At 41.2% G+C, this 22,013-nt stretch overlaps 1 protein-coding gene across 1 annotated transcript; it reads right to left on the bottom strand.

Annotated features, from left to right (window-relative positions):
* Positions 1–3,777: 3,777 nt before the first annotated feature.
* On the bottom strand, positions 3,778–21,261 carry inpp5l (inositol polyphosphate-5-phosphatase L). Its single transcript, XM_049578976.1, has 16 exons — positions 20,691–21,261; positions 16,413–16,454; positions 15,895–15,995; positions 14,822–14,909; positions 10,817–10,880; positions 10,125–10,228; positions 9,785–9,837; positions 8,259–8,378; positions 7,967–8,051; positions 7,778–7,873; positions 7,619–7,693; positions 7,205–7,278; positions 6,452–6,563; positions 6,099–6,167; positions 5,959–6,018; positions 3,778–4,103 (listed from the first exon to the last, which is right to left on the bottom strand). Exons 1-15 carry the CDS (start codon positions 20,748–20,750, stop codon positions 5,977–5,979), a joined length of 1,185 nt encoding a protein of 394 aa, XP_049434933.1. The 5' UTR covers positions 20,751–21,261; the 3' UTR covers positions 3,778–4,103; positions 5,959–5,976.
* Between the last annotated feature and the right edge of the window lie 752 nt (positions 21,262–22,013).

Below are 22,013 nucleotides of genomic sequence, written 5' to 3'. Positions count from 1 at the left end.
TAACACTCAGTGTGTTTAGACTCCACATGGGTCAGACAGTTCTGTTTTGATTGCTCACATCAAAATGAGCCAGCAGTGTAGTTGTGTTGTTAATATCACACACAGCCAATTCTGTCATTACAATGTTTAATATCGGAGCTATGACGATGCAAATATTTAAAATTGATCAAGTATTATAAAGTCTTTGTGATTTATGAATTTTCAGGAGGCAATCCATGTTTGAGTCTCCCTCCAACCTGCTGCTGTTTCACCACTGAATCAACACAAAAAATGAAATGCAATAAAGGTCAGAATCAGTCTCTTGATTTGTCGACCCTTGAGGACTTTGAGTCTGAACAACATGTCTTAAATAGCCAGCCCATTCCAGCTTCAGAGGGCAGGCTGTTTTAGATGCAGTTTTTCTCCTGCTGCAAAATAATGGCAGCTCAACTCATGACTGAATACCACGATAAATAAATGCACAACACAGAGATAAAGTTAAGTTAGCGCCACTTTGAATAAGTCTGGTCAATATTTCATAAATCTGACCGACACAAACTTCGGCATTAGTGAGATTTTGCTTCATGTCGATATAACTAACTAGAAGATTTAATAATAGGAATAATAAATACCTATTTCTTGTATGACACCTTTCCATAGGAACAGGTGAAGCCCAGGGTGCACAAGCTGAGGCATGTATTAAGTTAACCAACCATTCAGGTGAATCAGCTTCACGAAAGAAACAAATGTCGCTGTACTTGATCACGTCTCTCACATAGCACCTCACCAAGATGTGACTCAAATTGACTGTACAGCAATGACCGTGGTTGTTAACAAAATCTCTGGCATGTTGCAATACAGACTGTGTACACAGTTAAGCCTAAAAATAACAATACAACATCTTAACGAGGGTAATATTTTATTTACAAAAGTGGAATATGACAATGATGTAGTGTTTGACCAGAGTTAATCTGAAGGTAATACTGGCAATATAATGCACTGCACTCCCATGACTGGTCAACAGTAATGTTTGTTACTTACAAACTGTTCAATCTACACAAACATTTGCATCACTGGACTTAATCTTGTTATGGCGAGGCTTGACATGACTCACACTCCAAATTGGAAATGACTACCTGTGATTAATGCATCAAATTATTTCTGTTTGAACATGGATGGTTCCACGCAGCCGTGTAGGAAAATTTCACAAAACACTCAAAAAATTAAAATGTCAGCTGGGATTCAGTCCAGCTGATGGATAAGAGGATGGATGGAAGTGACAAACCACAAACATATTTCAAATTCTTTCAATTAGTCGTTATTAAAGCCAGATCGAAAAAAATCTAACAAATTCACACGTCAAAAATATTATACAGCACTGGTGCTACAGTGGGAGACTATGAACCAACAAAACAAAATAAGACAAATCAATTCAAAAGCAAACAGTGCCTTCTGTAATGTGTGTGGGTTCACACGTGTGTATACCATATAAGTAAAGTTCGAGTGAAGCCATGTGATGGAAACGTTCACTACCCTTAACTGCAGCTAGAAGTAAAGATAAGAGGCCTACAGTATAATTCTTTTGGCAATGAAATGCAGCTGATGCCAACCAGGACGGGGTGGAAAAGACGTCACGCGGCAGACAAACTGTAAAGAAATCTTTCTCTGAGTGAGTACGGCTAAAATCGAAAAAACAACAACAACAAAAAAAAAAAAAACCTGAGAACTGCTGAGTTGTAGCGTGTGGAGTAAAGCACTTGGTATTGATGACAGCTGGTGCACAGAAAAACAGCGAAAGAATGTTACTTTAAATTCAGCAGGGTGAAACTGCAGCTGTGTTATGATAATATATATTTAGCTCCTACCGCAGCATTCATAAAGAAAACTGCTGTAAAAATGTTATTGGCCTTTTGTCCGCTGTCTAGTGTCATGTCTACGTCATATACATTTATCAAAATTCTGAAAGTGATTTTGTTATGTAAAAATGAGATACGTGACATAGTTAAAGCCGCTGTGAGAAAGTTATCCTTCAGAGGTGATGCTTTTATCCAGAGGACATGGAAACTGAGATAGCAGCGTGTTTTCTACTGTGTTTCCCTGTGGTGTAAAATCCTGCTTACAATGACAGTAAATAACTTCAACATATAAATATTTACACTAAAAATGGCATAAAATGCAAAACAAAAGCATGCCCACATGCTCAGTAGGACTGCTCCAATACTTGATATTAAAGAACTCACATTTTTTAGTTTTATCATCATTAGTGGCTCATAATTAATCGCACAAATGTTTAGATAAAAGTTATTTACACCAGGTTCACAATACTGGATTCTGATTTAAAACCCACTGAATGGAAGCTGTCCAGTTCATCTGCTACAAAGTGGCCTGACTGACTGGAAATTATAATAAAATATTCAGGGCCAATAAGGAGTGAGTACATTTGTGATGCCTCGACTGGGGTTTGTGTGATACTGCCTGTATAAAAAGGCATAATTAATGAAAAAGAAAAAGAAAAAAAGCAATGTTCTGCACAAACGTCCATGTAAAATGGCTAGTCCACAGTCACACTGTAGTATTTACACGATTGTTTCTTCTCCATGGCTGCAAGCAGGATTTGGAGGAACACCCTCGATGAGCCTTCAGGACATGGGACTTAAAGGGAAATTTCGGTTTATGTCAACCTGTCTCCTATCGTCCTAAATTTGTTTCAAGTGACTAGTGACATAAAAATAATAGTTAGCATGTTAGCCGTTAGCCTAGATACAGCCGGGGCGCATAGTAGCGTCAGACCTGTTAAAACGTAAGTGAACGGGCAACCTTCAAGTGCAAAGTTAGTCCACTAAACAAGCTTTTTTTCCACAAAGACCGCCTCATATCGTTAGGATAAATGTCTGAGAACATATAGAAAACGACATGTAAACGTGTTGTCTTACCTTACCGGTGTGGTGCCATGTTTGTTTACCATTTAGCTCTGCTTTCCAAAGCGCAGCCGAAATATTGTGAGAACAAGCAGCGATCTCATACTGTGCCTGAAATCTCGCGAGAACAAGCAGCAACAGCTGGAAGGCAGAACCAGACAGTAGCCTGAAAAGTTCATTCATTTATTTTATGACAGATTTATAGAATAATGGCTAACTTTTTGCCAGACTTCGGCTTTGTGAAGGAGGAATTTGATTTTGCAGAGTCTGATGGCCGCCCTTATTTATTTGAGCCAGAATACACTGACGAAGAGCTTCGTGAAATTGAAGAACGGAAGAGGAGAGAGAGAGGCACAACAGGTAGAGGATGAGAGAGGAGGAATGGCTGCTGCAAGGCTGCGTAGCTCTGGAGATTGGTGGTGTACCTGTGAATGCTGTGCCCCAGTGCCCACAGAAGAGGAATGTCTCTGTTGCAAGGAATGGGACCGGTTGCAGCCTTATTTTCAAAGTCTGGATGTGACCGAGGACGAGACACCTCCACCTGGAGTAGTATCCAGCTGGGCTTTATCTCGAGCTCGCGAGATATATTTCGGCCGCCCTTTGGAAAGCAGAGCTAAATGGTAAACAAACATGGCACCACACTGGTAAGGTAAGACAACATGTTTACATGTCATTTTCTATATGTTCTCAGACATTTATCCTAACGATATGAGGCGATCTTCGTGGAAAAAAAATCTTGTTTAGTGGACTAACTTTGCACTTGAAGTATGCCCGTTCACTTATGTTTTAACAGGTCTGACGCTACTATGCGCCCCGGCTGTATCTAGGCTAATGGCTAACATGCTAACTATTATTTTTATGTCATTAGTCACTTGAAACAAATTTAGGACGATAGAAGACAGGTTGAAATAAACCTAAATTTCCCTTTAAGATCTGAGAGTAAGTGGAGAATCTGGAAAAATGCAACAGAAATCCATAACAGTTGCTGATAAATCTGTGCTCGTGTCACTTGGATTGTCGTTGAGAGCATGTGGCAGTGAGTTGTGAGACACCAGTGATGTGAGGACAGGGTTTTCACAGCAGAGGATTAACTGTTTCAGGACCTGCTGCTGGTTGAGAGCTGGGTTTGTGGCGGGTAACCATCATGCTGACTATCCTCTGGTGCTGATACTGTGGCAGAGCAGTGAGGATGGTGCAGTTATAGACCTGCAGCAGACACACATACACACATACACACATCACACATTATGTACCAACAAAAACAAAAGCATGTGAATGAGATTAGATTAAGTTAGGACTTTTTATTTTTATTTAAGCAGTGTGGAAATTCTTCCTTCCTTTTCAGTTAGATCATCATCAGTGCAGATGCAGGACACAGTGGGTGGCGATACAGTATCTTGCTGATGCGCGTTATAAAAGAGTCTACCCTGTTATCTGACTAAGAAATAGTTCACCCCCCAAATGACCATCTGTATGTCAGTTATTCACTGTGCGCTTTGACAATAGCAAAACTACATCAAAACACAAACTCTCACACAACTCGTACTCGTGCAATATAATCCAAGTCTCATTTGCCCAGTTGTATGGTTGGTACTTCCCAAGCGGAAAGCCCTTTCTGACAGGGAACTGAATTAAAGGGAAACTTCACTCTGGACTCTTCAAAGCCAGACTCCATTGACAAAAACAGTAATTTTATTTCACTGAACACCGGAGCTGCTGGTCTATCCCTGCCTCAATAAGTCAGTTTGTGCTATTGTGTGACTTTGGTGTTTTAAAGGGTAAGCTTGGATTTGTCAGAGTCACAAAATAACACAAACAAACTAAGTAATGGAGGCAGCTGTAAACCAGCAGCACCCATGTTCAGTGAGGTAAAATTAAGGTTTTTTTGTAGTGGAGTCTGGCTTGGAAGAGAGCATAGATAAGTTTCACTTTTAATTCAGTTCCCCTACAATTACCCTACAGGGGCTGCCTGTTTGGGAAGTACTGAGCATAAGACTGGATAAATGAAGCTAGGATTATACTGCATGAGTTGTGTGAGAATTTGTCAATCAGTGTTTTGATATAGTTTAGCGGTTGTTAATTGTGCCCCACCTCTGTCCTCGATAAATCAAGAATTTTCTTTGCTTTTGGATTCTTTGTTCACCACAAGCAAAAACAGTGTTCTTCACAAATTGTAACTAGGTTGACTTACTGATATACAAATGATCATTTGGAGGGGGAAAGTATCCTGGTAATACCAAGTTAGAGCCCAGTGGAAGCCATTCAAAGCTGCACATAAAGCACACAAGAACACCTTCCTTAAGAAAGGAGGCTAACCAACCAAATATGATTATAAATTCATCTGTTATGTAACTTAATTCAACTTTAAGATGCAACATGTTACACTGAATATTACATATATACATTACTCATTAACATACATTTTAATGAGTAATGTAGGATGTCTTTCTTTGCTGCTAAATTGTAGCCTCAGAAATACTGACACTTGTTCTGTGTCTCAAAATATCAAACACAAAAAGAAAAGGGAGCTGGTTGCAGCATCTTCTTCGTCTCCTCGTTGCGTGGACTCATCATTTTGCAGCCCCCTGAAGAAGACCCTCATGAAAAAGCAGTCCATCCCTAAAAAAATAAATTTAAACGGCAGCAAAACAAAATTCATGGCCGTAAAAATGCCAATATGCTGTCTAGCACAATGCATGTCTCTCTGGTCGACCATCCAGAGGGTAATTAATGAAAAGCACAGCAATGCACTTAGTGTGTAGCCACAGTGACACTGGAGAGGATTCAATAGACATAGATCAGTGAAAGGTGCTGATCGCCTGTGGTCCGACTACGCTGGACACAAAGGAGTGCTTGTGTCCCGCAGGCACTTCATCTTAGTTCATATCCTAACTCCAATGGGCGAGCCTGGGTTATGGCTCTCTGGGGACTGGAGCAAGATTACTGTGATCGCTCTCACACACTGAATCCCCCCCCCTCTGGAATCACCACATAGACACACACACACTCTCACATGCTATACAGTATACACACACACACACTCACTGGCGCATCCTCTTACCATTGAGAAGGATCAGAGTCAATGGTCATTTGTCTTTAGTGCGAAGAACAAGAAAACCGGCTACAAGAAAAACACACCAGAGTTACTCTACATGATGGGTTTGTTTGCCTGCACAATGAACACACCATTTAATTTGTTACCTTATGGTCTCCCATACAGACATTAGGACCCACTGTGTTGTAAACAGTGCTCTTCTCACCGTCATCTCCCTGAAAAGAAGAATGAACTTTTAGTAAAAAATTAAAATACATCTATCCACCTTATTCATAGGCCCCATGTTACCTTGTGTGAATTACGGGCACGGCTTCTGGCATTGAACCGGAACAGTCATTTAGCTTAGTCTGGTTGTTAGCACAACTGCGGACAGCACAACTACGGCAAGCCCTTTGAACATTTAATCAGCAGAAGTAATACCACTTGTGGACATCAACAATTACTTTTTGACTAGCTAGAAGTCCAAGTCAACATATCCACATTGTAAGCATTGACTGACCCTGTGGATGACTTCGTGGGCAGTGTGTGACATAAGGATACGATCACACCAGGCAGGACAGCGAGTGTTCATGTACTGGGTCGGTTTAGTGTACTCTTCACTGTAGGGGTAGCTGAGAGGGAGAGACAGAGAGTGTATTAGAGAGATAACAACCAAAGGGCAGTCTCCAGGGCTGACAAATGAAGCTAATGCTAAGTGCCAAAAACTGCAGATCCTGGAATGGCCACTTGAGGCTGGCTCCAAGAACCAGTCAGTCCCCATATACCGCCACATTAAAAATAGCAGAGGGCAGCTGGGTGCTGTCCGTTGACAAATTGCTACCATGGCATCATGTTGGTGAGGTAATGGAACCATGGTATAACCCCAGATTCACAGAGTACAGGCGTAACTGCAGCTGCCACTATTTTAGTGCCTTTTCAGCTCATAAAAGATAATTGGGATGTTTTGGTCACCTAAAAAAAGTTATCATTTGGTTTTACTAAAACACCCTCTAAACATTTAGTTTTACAGTAAGTACATTTTTGTTTTAATGGTTTTAAGCCTGTTTGTCACTTGCAAAAACTAGCATTATCACAGCTAATTATAGCTGTAAATGTACCATACTAACCAAGCTAGCAGCTAGCGAAATATGGTCATTTCTGGCTCCAAAAATGGTCCACAAACCAGTGGGTGACGTCACAGTCTATTATTTCATACAACCTATTACAACAACAGAAGTGTGAGTTTATACATAGTCTGTTTTAAGTCAGTTACCTGGGTGGAAACACGATGTCCTCTTCCCTAATAACATCATGAAAGGCTGCGACTTCTTTGTCATACTTCAAAAGCTGAGGAACAGAGGCCATTACTGATTAGCTCAACAAGAAATCCCCACACAATAAAAACAAGAGTCATGTGAGTGAGTACAACTTAAGCACGGGCGAAAATCCAGTTTACTGTCAAAGTTATCACAGTTTTGTTTACCTCCGAACTTTTGTATTTACTGTAATGTCACTCACAGGACTGTATTTCCGCTGATAGGGTCTAATCTAACATCTGCAAAGGCACATCAGATTGTTGCTAAGCAGCCTCTTGTACAATAGGTTATATTCACAACACAGAGTTTCCCCGAGTCTGTGATGTAGCTGATCAGAACAGTGTAGGTCAAAGTTTAAACTGTGCTCTCACTGCTCTGCCGTTGTCCTCCCTGAAAACCGCCTGGTGCAGGTAGGCGAACAGCTTCTCCTCGATGTGAAGCAGCACCTGCAGGGGAAATGAAAGCAGGTGAAGTGAAAGCATCAGTGAAAATAAAATGTAAGTGGTCTTAACTGGACTGGTTTAAATCACCTTGTGGTCATTGTCTTTTTCTTCGCAGATGATCTTCTCCACTTCGTTACTGCTGTCCTTCTTTACTGTCTGTACATCTGCTGCATTGGACAGATACTGCTCACAGAAACACAAATACAAGGAAGGGTCTATGTCAAAATGTCAGGCTGATACACAATCTCATCATCTGAGCTTCAGGAGAAAAGATACCTGGACCAGACTCTGTGTGTCAAGACGGAAGTTGAAATCTCCAAACAGGAGGAAAGGCAGAGGAGTGAAGCGGCTGTCTGATATCCTGGAAGGAAATGAGTCTTTATGAGTGTGTACAAATTCACATGAATATGATATTGATATTTCAGAATAGTCCACTTAAAGGTCAGTTTGTGTAAATTCCTAAAATGCTCTGATTACATGATGATATTAGACTGTGAGAAACACTCTTATCATGTTGTTCATTTTACACGTCCTGGTTTTCACAGTCGTGTGCAGCTGGCAATCAGACCTGTTGATGACATATCTGAGAGCGTTTTTCCGGTTGGCTGAGTAAATGGAAGGACTGGAGTTGCAGGCAATGAGGTTGGAGGCATCGTGGAACAGGTGGACATTGACCAGGTCCAGACCTCTGTGGAGAACACGCACAAACACCCAGACAAAATTACGCTGATATGTGGCAGGTGGAGAAAGGAAACAGGAAACAATTTGATAACACCAAAGCCTTTACATCTGATAGGTGAGCATGTGTGTGTGTGTGTGTGTGTGTGTGTGTGTGTGTGTGTGTGCGCGCCAACATGGGTGTCACTCATGACGAGCTTTCTTATCAGCGAGCTCACTCGTGTTAATGTTGAGTCCACAAACAAGCACATTTGTCTTTTGTGCCGACCGGTCGCTCCTTTTCTTTGGCTGTCACTGGAAAACAATTAATGTGCATCCAACAAAGGAGCTGTGTTGACTCACAGCATGATCTTGTGGCGCACAGATTGTGGGCTCCTTTTGTTATTACCCCCAGGTAACAACACAGCAAATAGTTACTACAGTTTGCAGAAAACACCGGCAGCTGTAACAGCAACAGCACGTGATTTATCCTGGGCCATAATTAACTTTATTTATTTCAATTCAGTGGTTTTAAACAAACTAAAATATCTATTCTTGCTACTGTAATCATAAAAAGTGTGTTCACAGTCATTTAAGAATCAGCAAATGGTCTGAGTTGGCACCAGGGCACCATGCTGCATTGACTGTGAATATATTTAAAATAGCTGATAATTTTTAATTGGACAGTTTAGTTGCCAAACTAAATTTAGAATTCCAAAGTTTTGTTAAAACGTCCACAGGGTGCAACAAAGACAACAATATTGATTGGGGTGATGAGAAAACAGACAGTGTAAGTTTGAGTCACTGTAGCAGAAGTGAGTGATTGTTTCTGATTTGGGTTTGAGTTCAGTAAATTTGTGAGTTGTATAACCAAAACAATGAGCTAAAAGATGCTAAAATGCTTTGTAGAGCTGATCTGAACTGCAGAATCATGTGATCCACTGTTAATTAAAGAATGCTAATAAAATGCTTTAAATATGCAGAAATACAAGTTAATGTAACTCAAAGTAAGGTGTAAAAAAAGTATTCTTTTTTATAAATGTCAAAACCTAAAGTCAAAAGTTTTGGCACTAGTGTAAAATTTCAGTCAGTCCTCAGAGGAACAGTCCTCCTCTGAGGTAGTTAGAAACAGAAAGGAAAAAACAGACTGTCTTTTTGTGTTTTAAATCATCCACGATTTCCATTTCTTCACTTCTAATTTCAGAGAATTTTGACAGCTATTGCATCAAATCAGGGCTTCTGTGTTTTTATGTGTTACGAGTAACAGACGAACACACAGGCTTTCAAAGCTGTTTGAGCAATGCAACCCACACGGTCACAAGGGTGCTAGTTTATCAGAATCATTTTTCCAACAACTGCATTTCCCAAAAGTCAACAAAGAACCAAAAGGGAAAGTGAGTTCTTCTAATCAAGGTGAGGTCGGTGCATGGTACGTACTGGTTGTGTATGATCCAGCGGGTCCTCATGAAGCCCTTTCTGGACCACTTGAACTGCAACAGAGATAAATTAGAATGAGTCACTAAACAGCAGTGAGCCGTGTCTTTGAAGGGCCAAACTGATAATTATTGATTCTTTCACATAATTTGTCTCATCTCCCTGTCAGAGCAGGCAGACAGCCCCCTGCAGCCCCAGTAGACTCATTTGTCCCAACATCTCCCTTTGGCCCTCACATACCCCTCCCCACACCTGCACACACAGTCACACAGTCGCCACATACACGCACACACACAGACAAATGTAGGTATACACAGATGCACACTCATGCATACATACTCACATCAGGCCAGAAATTCTTTGGGAATTTTTCTTTCTCCACTGTGGTGACCCCGTCCAGAGTGCCCACGTGCTTGTTCTGTCCTGACACTGCTTTAAAATCCTTAACTGCGCGGGGGAGTGAGAGAGGGGTGGTGACATGTAAAAGAGTGAGAAAACATGCAAACAGCAATCAATAAACTGGTGTTAACCTCATCAGAGCGGCATACGTGATGAGAGGATCTATAAGCGAGCCATTAGACGGTGTTTGGTGAACAACAATCGGTTTGGGCCACACAGCGAGTGGCAGCTGCAGGATGTTTATGGTTCTTCCATAAGCTTTCCTGAGGAGCTTTTTCACGCCTAACGTGACTGGACTATGCAGCAGGAAAATAACGGCTCCGCTTTAAATTCAGGTTCTTTGCAAATATCTGGCCAGGAGGGGTGGGACATCAAACTGTCATTATACACAGAGAAATGTCCTGAAGTTCCTGATATTAAAAAAATGACAAGAATCTTGCCAATCATACGCAACATTGCTCTTATTCTATTGAAGGTAGGAGCCATTTATGAGCCAATACCAAGACAGAACAGGATCTAAGAGGAGTGGTTTATGTTGTATGTTTGTAAAATCATCTCTCTGGTTTTTTTTAAAGAAAAAAGCAATATAAATACATCACCAGCTGACGAATGACAAAAATTACTGCAAGTTTTCACCTTTAAAATCATACTGATAGATGTTTTTCAGAGTCTTGTGAATGAAGTACATGCTCCCCAAAGCCTGTGGAGAAAGAGAGAGAAATAAATGTCACAAATATATCTGCCAAAAAAGTCATATCATAAAAAAGTTCTATATATCCATTTCAGTTTAACCACAAACATCACAAAAGTGCAGGAGTTTTTAGCTGTGATAACAGTCCAAGACGTTCATACCGACATTATATTTTTTATGTTGTTGTAGACACCTTTAGTTTCAGACACGTGCTGCAAAAGAACACAAGAATGGGGTTCCTACAGCATAAGGCAAGTCAGAGTCAAGGCTTTATAAGATCTTTTTAAAGCCACTCAGACTGAAATGCACCCTCCTGTTGTGGGTCGCGGGGGGCTTGAGCCTATCCCAGCTGACACTGGGCAAGAGGCAGGGTACACCCTGGACAGGCTGCATGACTATCACAGGGCTGACACATAGAGACAAACAATTATTCACGCTCACATTCACACCTATAGAAAATTTAGAGTCACCAATTAACCCAATCTATCTTCGGCCTGTGGGAGGAAGCCAGAGTACCTGGAGAACAACAACGCTGACACGGGGAGAACATGCAGGCTACAGGCAACAATGCTAACCACTGCACCACGGTGCTGCACCCCATTTTTTACTATCACTAAAATTAAAGGGAAAAAAACATGAGCCGACATCAGTTACTTAGGGTAATATGTGCCCAAACTTTTATTGTAACATACTTTTTCATCTTGTCGCAGTAGAGCAGAACCGGAAAATAGGTTGTTGAATTCTGCTGCCTTGATTCCCATTAAGGCAAGTTTGAAAAGGGCTTTGTATGTATTGCCGTGTAGTGGTTTCAGCAATGCCATGAAATCTTGATTAAACAGCCAATTTATTTTTAAATTTCCACTTCCACATGTCATTTGGGGTACTCTGACAGCTAGCTAGCAGACAGGTGGACAGTGGATCCTGTGCTCTGAGTATTCCAGCTGGAAATAAAATATGATTGTTGTTGGTTCTACTATTCTGAAAAGTGTTACATTAACCAGAGAGGCATTTAGCAAGCTACATAAAACATAGGATTTTTAAGACTTTACAAAACTGATATAAGACATTTTAACACCAATTAAGGTCTTATTTTTAAGTGAATTAATTTAATGGATCTGCAGGAACCCTGCATTATCCATACATAATTCAGACAATACATTTTCTAATTCAACATCAGAGCAATAAACCAAAGGTTTCTAAATGGAACTATTGAGCTCTGTGTGATCCATTCAGAGTGGTTTCACCGCAGTGATCCACAATAAAACCTAAACATCAAAATCATCATCTCAACTCAACCTCTGAGATGACAAATTGAATTGTTCATTTCCCCATCATGTGAGCTAAATTGTGAGCCGCGTATTGAACGATCCAGGGCGACACAGTATATTGTTACTCTCCCCAAGACACATGAAACTTTAAAGAATAGAGACGTTCAAAGTAAACACATAACTGCACGACACATCCACATACCGGCCCCCTCCATACACACACTTCAGCACCCAATCATCCCTGACACGGGGCTGACAATTTTTAATGTACTAACTGCCTGCTCCACTGATCTGATTAATCATGCCCTGTGAGATCAATAAAGACAGAAAATTAAAACAATTTAAAAGGTATTAAGCAGTAGGCTCGCTGTCTGCCAACGCTGCCGCTGTGACTGGGGGCCGAAGAAAAATCAGCCAGCGCTCAGAGGGCTCGGGGCGTGACGGACCGCTGTGCAACCCCCCCCTTACACACACACACACACACACACACACACACACATCCAGCCAGAGCATGAGAGATCTCTCCCTGAAGAGTTCATTTATCTTCAGTGCCAAAGTCATCCTCATTTAATAAAATGGAAGTGTCTCCGTGAGCGGCAATTAGTGACCAACTTGTCCAAACTAAGGTTCGAGTCGGGGAGTTATCTGAAAGGGTCTGATAGGGCTGTTAAGTTAATGCTAAAACTAAAAGCTGACTACAGAATGTTTCTGAGGAGCAGAGTAAAAAAAAGTTATTGTAATATTAGGTTAACAAAATTAGAGCAACATTTTAATTCTTGTAGGGGTTTCAAGGTCTATACTCTGATAATTACGTCGGGAAGACGAATCTAAATTTGGCTAAGTTTATGTTGTATTAGTGACAATGTTTTTGTCTAAACAGTGCTGGAAAGTACACACACACACTCTCAAACACAGATACACATTCTCCTCCACATACTCTGCCAAACACCTATCTTCATCAATCAGGTTTGTGCACAGTTTAATAAAAAAATATTGACTTACAAGTGATTTTTTATCAAAACACCATTTGTACTGGGAATGCATGCAAGTCTGCCCCCTCTCCTCCTGCAGCCGCTCTGAAAGCAGAACCCCCCAAACTCTCTCTTGGCCATATAACTGATGATCCGCAGCCAGGGGGAAACAAATTGAAAATCAATGCAGGTGGCACAGACGAAATGAGAATGAGGCATTAGGAGGGGTGGGGGGGGTGGGGGGGGGGCTGCAACCCTCTCAGGGCAAACAGTGGAGGGTGCGAACACTCGAGCGCAGGGGAAACTTAGTCCCAGCTGTCTTCTACACACCCCCCTCACACTTTATTTATCGTGCACAAATGGGCTGGGATCAATAGTTTTAATCTAGAGTTAAATGTATTGACTTTGGCCTGTCTCCCCCACACCTGGCCATTGACTTTCTCCTTTTTACTTCACACACCTTCAGTGTACAGATGCAGCCATTGACCCCTACTGTCAGACGTCCAGTGTGGGGGTATTACATGGGAGGAGTAAGGGTTAATAGTTTAAGAAATACTCAGCCACTTTTCGCAACCGGGGGAGGTGTTACTCCCAACCAGGGCAGAGTTCGAGGCAAACTAATACTGACAAACCTGTTATGAGCAACTCTGTAACACAGTTCAAATCCACAGAAAAAACTAAAAACTGAGTGAGGTCACTGAAATAAGAAGTTGGACGCAAGAAATGGCTTTCACGACAGGTGCGGAGATTGAGGCTGAGCCCATGACCCGAGCAGCGTCCTGCTAGGCTCTGAAGAGCAGTGGGTCAGACTTCATCTAAAGAGACGAGCTCTAGGTTCAACAATAAATGAGGTTAAGAGTCGCAGGTAGAGGCATGAGTGACTCAACAAACCTGTCTTTAAGTACATCTCCTCTGTTTGTGTTCACACTGTGCGACTGCTACATTGTTTCACGTTACATCTCTGAGATCAATGTCACTTAGATAAGCTGTTGTTTTGAACATGTCTGACATGTGCAGCGAGCCTTGATGGATGAAACAGAGTCCATAATCATGCGCAAACACACACACACACACACACACACACACACACAACAACAACAACAACAACTCATATTTGTAGGACAATCTGTGTCCCCATCTATGACAGCATGTTTTTAGGGTGTGAGATTTGATGTGTTTTTGCTCGTATCTTAATCAGGAATGGAAAATGGAAAGGCGTACAGAACAGTCTTCGCTTGATCAAAAAATCCCATGATAGCATTTTAAAAGAAAAAACAAAAGATGATAAAATGTTTTTTACAGTCAAATTTGCTAAGATGTTTTGTGAGCACACTAAATTTTATTCCATTACCACTGGTTTTGACGGCATGTTTTCTCTTTTCTTATTTTATATATAAAAAAAAGAGCTCATCTCTGTCCATTTTTTACAGTGTATTTTCAGTAAACAAAACTTTGGAACATTCTTTTCTGGCATGACCTAGAAATGCAGCCAGATGGTTGCTGTTTTCCAAAACAAATCGTGTGTTAGATTGTAGATTACAACAAACTTGTAAAGTATTTCATAAAATGTTGACCAGCAACAAGCTCCTGCTTTTCACTCATCCACATCAGCTGAGCGGACCAAACACCTCCAACTACCTCTGAGCATTAACATGGAGGAGGACCCCATCTAGTGGACAAACATGTGAACTACTCTGAGTGTGTTTCTTACTGTGAAGCTCTCCTCTGTTTGGAACTGGTTGTCCACGTAGATGCAGACCCTGTCAAAGTCTTTCATTTGCTCACTGGACTCAATGTTCCTGGAAACAACAGAGTACAACAGAGCTTATATTAGGCAACAGAGCAGAAAGGTTTGCTGCTATAGACCTGTAGCTGAAGATACTAGTGGGTTAATGGGCAAAGGACAGATTTTTGAAGGTATAATATGCAGATCCCTCTCAATTATCATTTATGACCCACTAAAAAAGTGTGTAGCTGTGTATGTATCTGCTGAGACGCTGCCCTCTGCCTGTATTTTCATATAATTTTGCTGTGATCGGGATGTTCCTGGGCACAGCGCACGTGAGGTCAGTTAGCAACCAGGTGCCAGACCGTAGGCAGCATGCATCTGCTATTAAAATCTCTAACATAGGGCCAGGAAAAAACAAAACACAAATATAGTGAGGTGAACGCCAAGCAGACAAAGAGTCCACAAAGAGTCAATCTGCAGTTGGCTTTCACCTTCCCTGGCGAGCACTGAAGGAGTGGATTGGGATGAAGAGTGACACGGAGTTGGCCTGTTCTCTGTTAGACAGGCAGGTGCCAAGGGTTAGCTTAGTTAGCTTACTTAACCATCAGCTTTTCCATAACAATAAATGTTCCTACAATAGTAGGTTGCGAGGTAGCGTAGGGAGGAGGGGCCAAATTTGAATGTTGTGTTTACAAACAGTAACCCACAATTCCTGCACAGTATACCTCTGAGCACGATTGCCAAAACTAACCCGGTTCTAGCTTCTCAAATGTCGATGTTTGTTGATGTTTGTTCTTTATCTTCTGTGACTGTGAACTGAATATGTTTGGGTCTGGGACTCTTGAATGGAAAAAAACAAGCTTGGGCTTTGGGACACTGTGATGGGCATTGTTCTACTGTCTTTTGACATGTTATAGACTAAATGACTAACAGATTAATGATGACAATAATCAGGTGCAAGATGAGAGAGGAAGTTTGTGACACTGTCGGACACATGGTGATGGAAGAACATGACTGTACTGAGAAGGATGGATCATGAGTAGCACGAGTCCTACCGAAAGAAGTTTTCAGCATGGCCCATGTTGACCATGTAGTCCTTCCCTCCGACCTCCTGAAAGTGCAGGGCGATGAACTGGGGCTTGTGGCTGTGGATAGTCTGTAACAAAACAACGCAAACAGGTCTTAGTCTACACGTCTTACATTACAGAACAATGAGGAGTGTAGGGGGTCAACAGTGTATGTTACAGGATGAAGTAAACTATCCATTAGGGGTCGTATGGATTTTTCCTGTGATTAAATTTCTGGTGTGCTTATGTTATCAGTCATCAGCACGGTATCCGTTTTCCAGACGAATATGGAGCTGTTGTGTATGTTAGGATGTCACCAATGTAAAGATGCAAGAAGCCTACAAACATGGGCCAGAACCAACTATGTGACAGTTTTTATTTGCCTGATATGAGCCAGACTGCACAAAATGTAAGAGAGAAATATGTGACACTGCCGGTGATGAGTGGAAAAACTAAATATTTAAAAGTGGGAATTATTTACGCAAGACCCATGAGGCCAGACTTACCTTACACAATTCTTGTAACCATTCATTTTGAATTTCACCAACCTATAAAACGACAAAGACAAGAAATAATCATTGGTATGGTACACTAAACCTGGGATTGTTTGTTTTTTGGGGCCACCTTGAGCAGAGCAACAAGTTGTAAACCATTTAATTATTTACAGCTATTGTCTCCACTCGACGTTTCTTTATCCTCACCGCATTGCATTTCCTCTTCACATTTCTTTCTACACATTTCATCAGTGGAGCAACTGAAAGTCCTGTCTGACTAACTAGCTTACCCTGGTCGTTAAACACACTAAGCACCAGCCTTTTCAGCTAGCAACCAAGCTGAAGACACCAGCCTATGCACACAATGTTAAATATCCATATACTAAGCAGCATACTGTTGTAGCATCACTGTATAAACAGTATAATACTTTACAAATATATCGTATTTACAAATAAAGCATGTTCTCTGACAAGTTGACATTAACAAAGTAATCTGGCTAACGCTACTTTGAAGTTCACAGATATGTTTCTAGACTAACAACTTTATCTTCATCGTCAAGTGCACTTAGTGACAAACCACTAAGTGCATAGAGTGGGCCTGTCAATATGAGCAACTACAAACTACTGCATAGATAAGATTTCATTATGAAGCTTCCGTCATACTGCACAACATGAGCCATTTTAATATTTTACAGAATACCCTGCAAACATTAAATATTTATTAATCAAAAACAACATTACAGCCTCATGGCTTTAAAATTACATTACCAGCTAACAGACAATGGAATTCAGGAAGTCACCAATCACTGTAAGGAAATACTCTGAGCTATAATTCACTCTCACGGTATAACAAACAATAAAGATTGTCTGGAAATATTATCCTGTGTGTTCCATTGGTTGAAGTTTCCAGGATGTAGTCTCATTCAAGTCTAGCTGCGCCTGTGATAATCATGCCACCACTCTTACATCATACCTGAGAGGTGAGTTTTAAATTTCACGGACACCTGACAGCTGAGCATACAGGAGAATATGTGTGGGTAAGGCATTCAGATAGGCCTGAATCTTACACAAAACAATAGGGCTGCACAATAAAAAGAAAATGTGCAGTGACATTGTTGAATATCATGACAACAATATTAATTGTGATAAACAGAGATTAAAGTGTACTCATTTCTGCCTTTGAGCTGCTTTCAGTACACTGCTAAAATACAACAGATTGCTTGTTCAAATTTTTTTTTAATTAAAAAAAAATTAAGTCTAACATTTATTTATTTATTGAACAAATTTGACTGAACACAAAAGGCACCAATAAAAAGAGAGTGATAATTATATTTAAAGGGGCAGTTTTCACTGATACTGTCATTCAGCGCACTGAGTCTTCAATCACTGCCATGGTAATCAATGTCAAAGTCAGTATTTGATTGCTTTATTTCCAAAAAAATCAAAAATAACGTACAAATTTTGAAATAGTTACACAGCATCACTAATTATACATTAATATGGATTACTTTTAATGATTTTCAGACGAGAACGTTTGACCTTGATGATAGATTTGTGACTCCGACTTACTCTCGAGGGGTTGCAGATACAATAGAAAGATGTTGAAAATGCCAGACATCTGGAATAGTATCAAAATTAGCAAACATGTTTGGATCTACCTGAATTACATTTACACTGTCAGTAGCTGTAAACTGATAAATAACTTAATGTCGCAAAATAATGTATGTCATGCGACACCAGGTGCATTCATGCCAGCTGAAAAATGGCTTTGCATAGTATATTTGCATGGCAGTGTGGCGGGAATGACTTGCTCACATCATTCTGGCTACTAACAGTCTGTATGTGCTCCTGAGCATGAACGTAAGCTCTGTCCACTGACCCTGATACATTTATATATAAGTGTAAAATACAGTATGTTTTAGAGATTAAGTTCATACAGCACTCAAGATACAATTCTGTGGTACATTAAAAATAAAAGGAGGAAAACCTACATCTACAGAACTGACCGCACACAATCCAGCAACAAAACAGTTTTCTCTCTGTGGCAAACTAATAGCACTGAGTAATGCAACAAGACCGGGAATCTTAAACAAGAGAGGCCCTAAGTGAGCTTCTACAGCCGCACTACTCCAAAGAAACTGTTAGCTTTAATGGATCCAGCCTGGTGATAAAGTTAATGCTTTGTTGTTCCGAGCTGGTAATGAAAATTGGCTAAAATGAGTCTTTGGCAATAATGTGTTCCAGCAAGTGTTGCTCATGTCTGACACAATTTGTATGCATAAAGGGAAAGTTTACACAACAAAAACATCTATTCAGTGGAACCCAGTCTATACATAGTCATTACACAAGCGCTCAAGAAACAATGATCTCCAAGATACTGCTATGGTGTGCCATAGAAATGTTAGCGGTGACTCAGAGTTGCAGTTAAAGTCGCTGTCTCACTGGCTAAATCACTCTGACAGGACACTCAGCTTGTCTGCAAAAGCCATAGGATTTATCCTGTGATGTGCTTAAGGTCTTGCTCTTATCCCAAAGGCTGGGTGAACGTTAAGGAGTGTTTATAGAAATAGGGGGGGCCTAAGTCAGTAGAGCAGCTCAAGTCTCCTGGGGGAAGATTTTCATCTGTTTACATATCTCCCACAATGGGATCTAACATGTTTTCATTGGAGCCAGATCTGGCAACCGGAAACATGGTCCTGAGCCAAATTTCCATTGAGTGTAAGGGCCCTCCTCCCAGCACTGTCTGGAAGTTTTGTCAGCCCAGCAGAGGCAAAACTAAAACCCCTCTTTACAATAATTAAATTACAATCTGCTTTCTTGAATCCCTCCGACAAAGTGGTCACACTGATAGTTTTTAAAGACATAAACATTTAAGATTGGGCTAGAAACTTAGATAACATTACAGAAATGTAGTGATGTCACTGGAGCTGATTATGTAAAGGCCATACAGTAAGAACACCATAAACTGACTGTTGTGTAACAAAGCACTCCCTGTGCTAACACAATAACCAGTGATTTTCAACAGGGATTGATTGCACATGGTACAGCTGCCAGTTGTGAAAGGTGAGGATGATTCTGAGGGGGTGGGCGCACACCTGGAGAGGGTTTACATAAGACAAATTTATATAAATAACAGGTGGGGGTGTCTAATACTATTTTAGGTGGTGGCAGTAGCTCAGTGTGTGGGGATGTGGCTTGAGAACCAAAGGGTCACTGGCTCAAATCCCCATATGCATCAAACACAGAGTGTGGACTGGTGGCTGGAGAGATGCCAGTTCATGCTGGCCAACATGCACCTTAGCAAGGCATCGAAACCCCAACTACTCGAGGCCTCTGTCCATGAGCAGCCCACTCGCTCTGACATCTCTCCATTAATGGATGTCTATAAGTACAGGGCCTGTGTGTGTGTGTAATATATAAAATAACAACAGAGTGACATAAAATTTGACTTTTCCTTGAGGGACTATTAAAGGAATCGTTTCCTTCTTTCTTTAGAGGGTATGGACGACCACTGCGGTGACACACACACACACACGCACACACTTATGATTAGTTAGGTAAACACAACAGAATGTGGCCAACATGTGATGACCCCTGTGTCACCAAATTCACAAGTCAGATGACCAATAAAGTACATGTCAAAGATTATTCCTTTTTTACTACAGTCATTACGTGTTAGCTAATGTAATCATTCAATCAATTGTGACCATCTCTCTTTACACACACACACATAGAGAGAGAGAGATATACTTTAAATACACGTCACATACAGGCTTGTTCTGTCTACCTGTAAATTATTTAGTGAACATTTCAACATATTTTCATAGCTGACCTTTCAGTGTCACAATATCAAAGGGTCACAGATTTAAGTGTAACACTCACCTCTCACTGTACGCTCTGCCTCTCACGCGAGGTGTGAAACTTTCGCATCCCACGTATAAATACATAACTTTGGCTCGTGGCGTTCAGCGGGTGAACACTATTGAGCACGTTACTGACAGCCGACAAATAAATAAACACGACTAATTATCTCGACGGTACAATATTAGCTCCATAACACACAATAATTAGGCTACATTTATATTAACAGTTCATTAACGCGTCAAGATGTTAGCACACTTGTTACATCCTCCCAGAGATGTAAGCTAGCAGCAGGAGCAGCTCATTGAAGGTAAAACTTACCTTACCTAATTATTCCCTCTCCATCAGCCTAACAGCATTAAGTATAATCCCCTGGCAGCACCGCAGTCTGGTGTAGTTTTAATGTTACTCTCCGACCAGTCTACTTACATTGTCAAACAGTGACCCGACATTCGCGGTGACGAGCAGCACATCAGTGTATGTTTCCATGTTAATGATCCACCTTCACAAACAGCGCGAGGAAACTCCGGAGCGTCGCCGAGTGACGCGACTGCAGCAGCAGCAGCAGGCCTGTGACACACACACACCGTCCAGCAGCTTACACAGGCTTAATATGTGAGCCCCGAATCGCGACTAGAACTTCTCAAAATACACCAGCATCTCTCTGGTGGGGACACTGAGGCGCTGCTGGTCCAACTTGTTTGGTTATGGCGGGCTGTCGTGTCAGGTCGTCATCGTATGCCGGAGCCGCGCTCATATCCATCGTCGAGCCGAGGAGCAGTAAGTTGGTGTGGTAGCCTACATGCGTGGATTTCCGCCTCCTCTCCTCTCGGATAATTGGACTAGTGGCTTCTTAGTGGACTTAAAGCGGCATGGACGGCGCATCTGCTGCTGCCTTGATAACCGGACCAAGCAGTTACAGTCAGCCTTGAGTTGTGCTCCGCCTCCGCCCCTTCACCGAGAGCAGCCCATTGCTGTCTTCCTTATGTTAACTTCACCTCCGCTGAGTCAAAGCCGTTGCCATCACTCCTCAGTGTAACTTCCTCTGAAGATAATCCCATAATATTGCATTGCCATAGAAACCTGTGTGTTTTGTCTGCATTGCAAATGATCCACTTAATTTAACCCATTATATTAACACAACCTCAAACCCTATTGAACCATGCTCTATAGTAGTAACTTGGAAGATAATGCAAACTACCATTATGTACAACCCAATTGTTGACCCTGAGAGCACACAGGGGAATGTTCTGAGTGTAAGGATGCATGCAGTAAAACAAAGCTAATTTGAGTACATAAAAGAAAGAAAAACATTGTGTGGGACCCAAAATCAGACTCCAAGTCATTGTCTATGGAGCAGCTCCAGACTTTATACCATATGACATTACAAGTTTGAGACTTCTCTGGTTTCTGGCCTTGGCAGAGAGTAGTTCATGTTCACAAATATTAACTAAACTTTCCTTGACCTGGGGAAAACATATTGGAGTTCTTAATTCAGGTGTGGATCCTCTTAAACTACCTGAGGACTCATCTCACCACTCAACATACCACAGCGTCGTCTCAACAGGAAGTTACTCATTTTCTTTCTGTGAAAATCTTTTCTTTCAATGAAAAACACTTTCCTTTCAATTGTTCTGCCCCCTCGCTGTTTCACAACTGGAGAGCCTCAAAATTACACAACTGGAGACGTTTTGTCTTTGTCTGTGACTTTGCCTCGTGTGTGTGCTCATCAGTAATCACTTGTACCTTTAC

Source organism: Epinephelus fuscoguttatus, linkage group LG6 (genome assembly GCF_011397635.1).
Source record: "Epinephelus fuscoguttatus linkage group LG6, E.fuscoguttatus.final_Chr_v1".
Classification (NCBI taxonomy): domain Eukaryota; kingdom Metazoa; phylum Chordata; class Actinopteri; order Perciformes; family Serranidae; genus Epinephelus; species Epinephelus fuscoguttatus.
Note: the sequence above shows the minus strand (reverse complement) of the source record. Positions and strands in the feature narration are given on the sequence as shown.

Coding starts and splice junctions, on each gene's coding strand:
- inpp5l (XM_049578976.1), bottom strand. CDS start 20,750: ATGGAAACATACACTGATGTGCTGCTCGTCACCGCGAATGTCGGGTCA. Junction 9,838..10,124: donor CAAAGAATTTCTGGCCTGAT/GTGAGTATGTAT, acceptor TCTCTGTTGCAG/TTCAAGTGGTCCAGAAAGGG. Junction 7,694..7,777: donor AAAAAGACAATGACCACAAG/GTGATTTAAACC, acceptor TTTCCCCTGCAG/GTGCTGCTTCACATCGAGGA.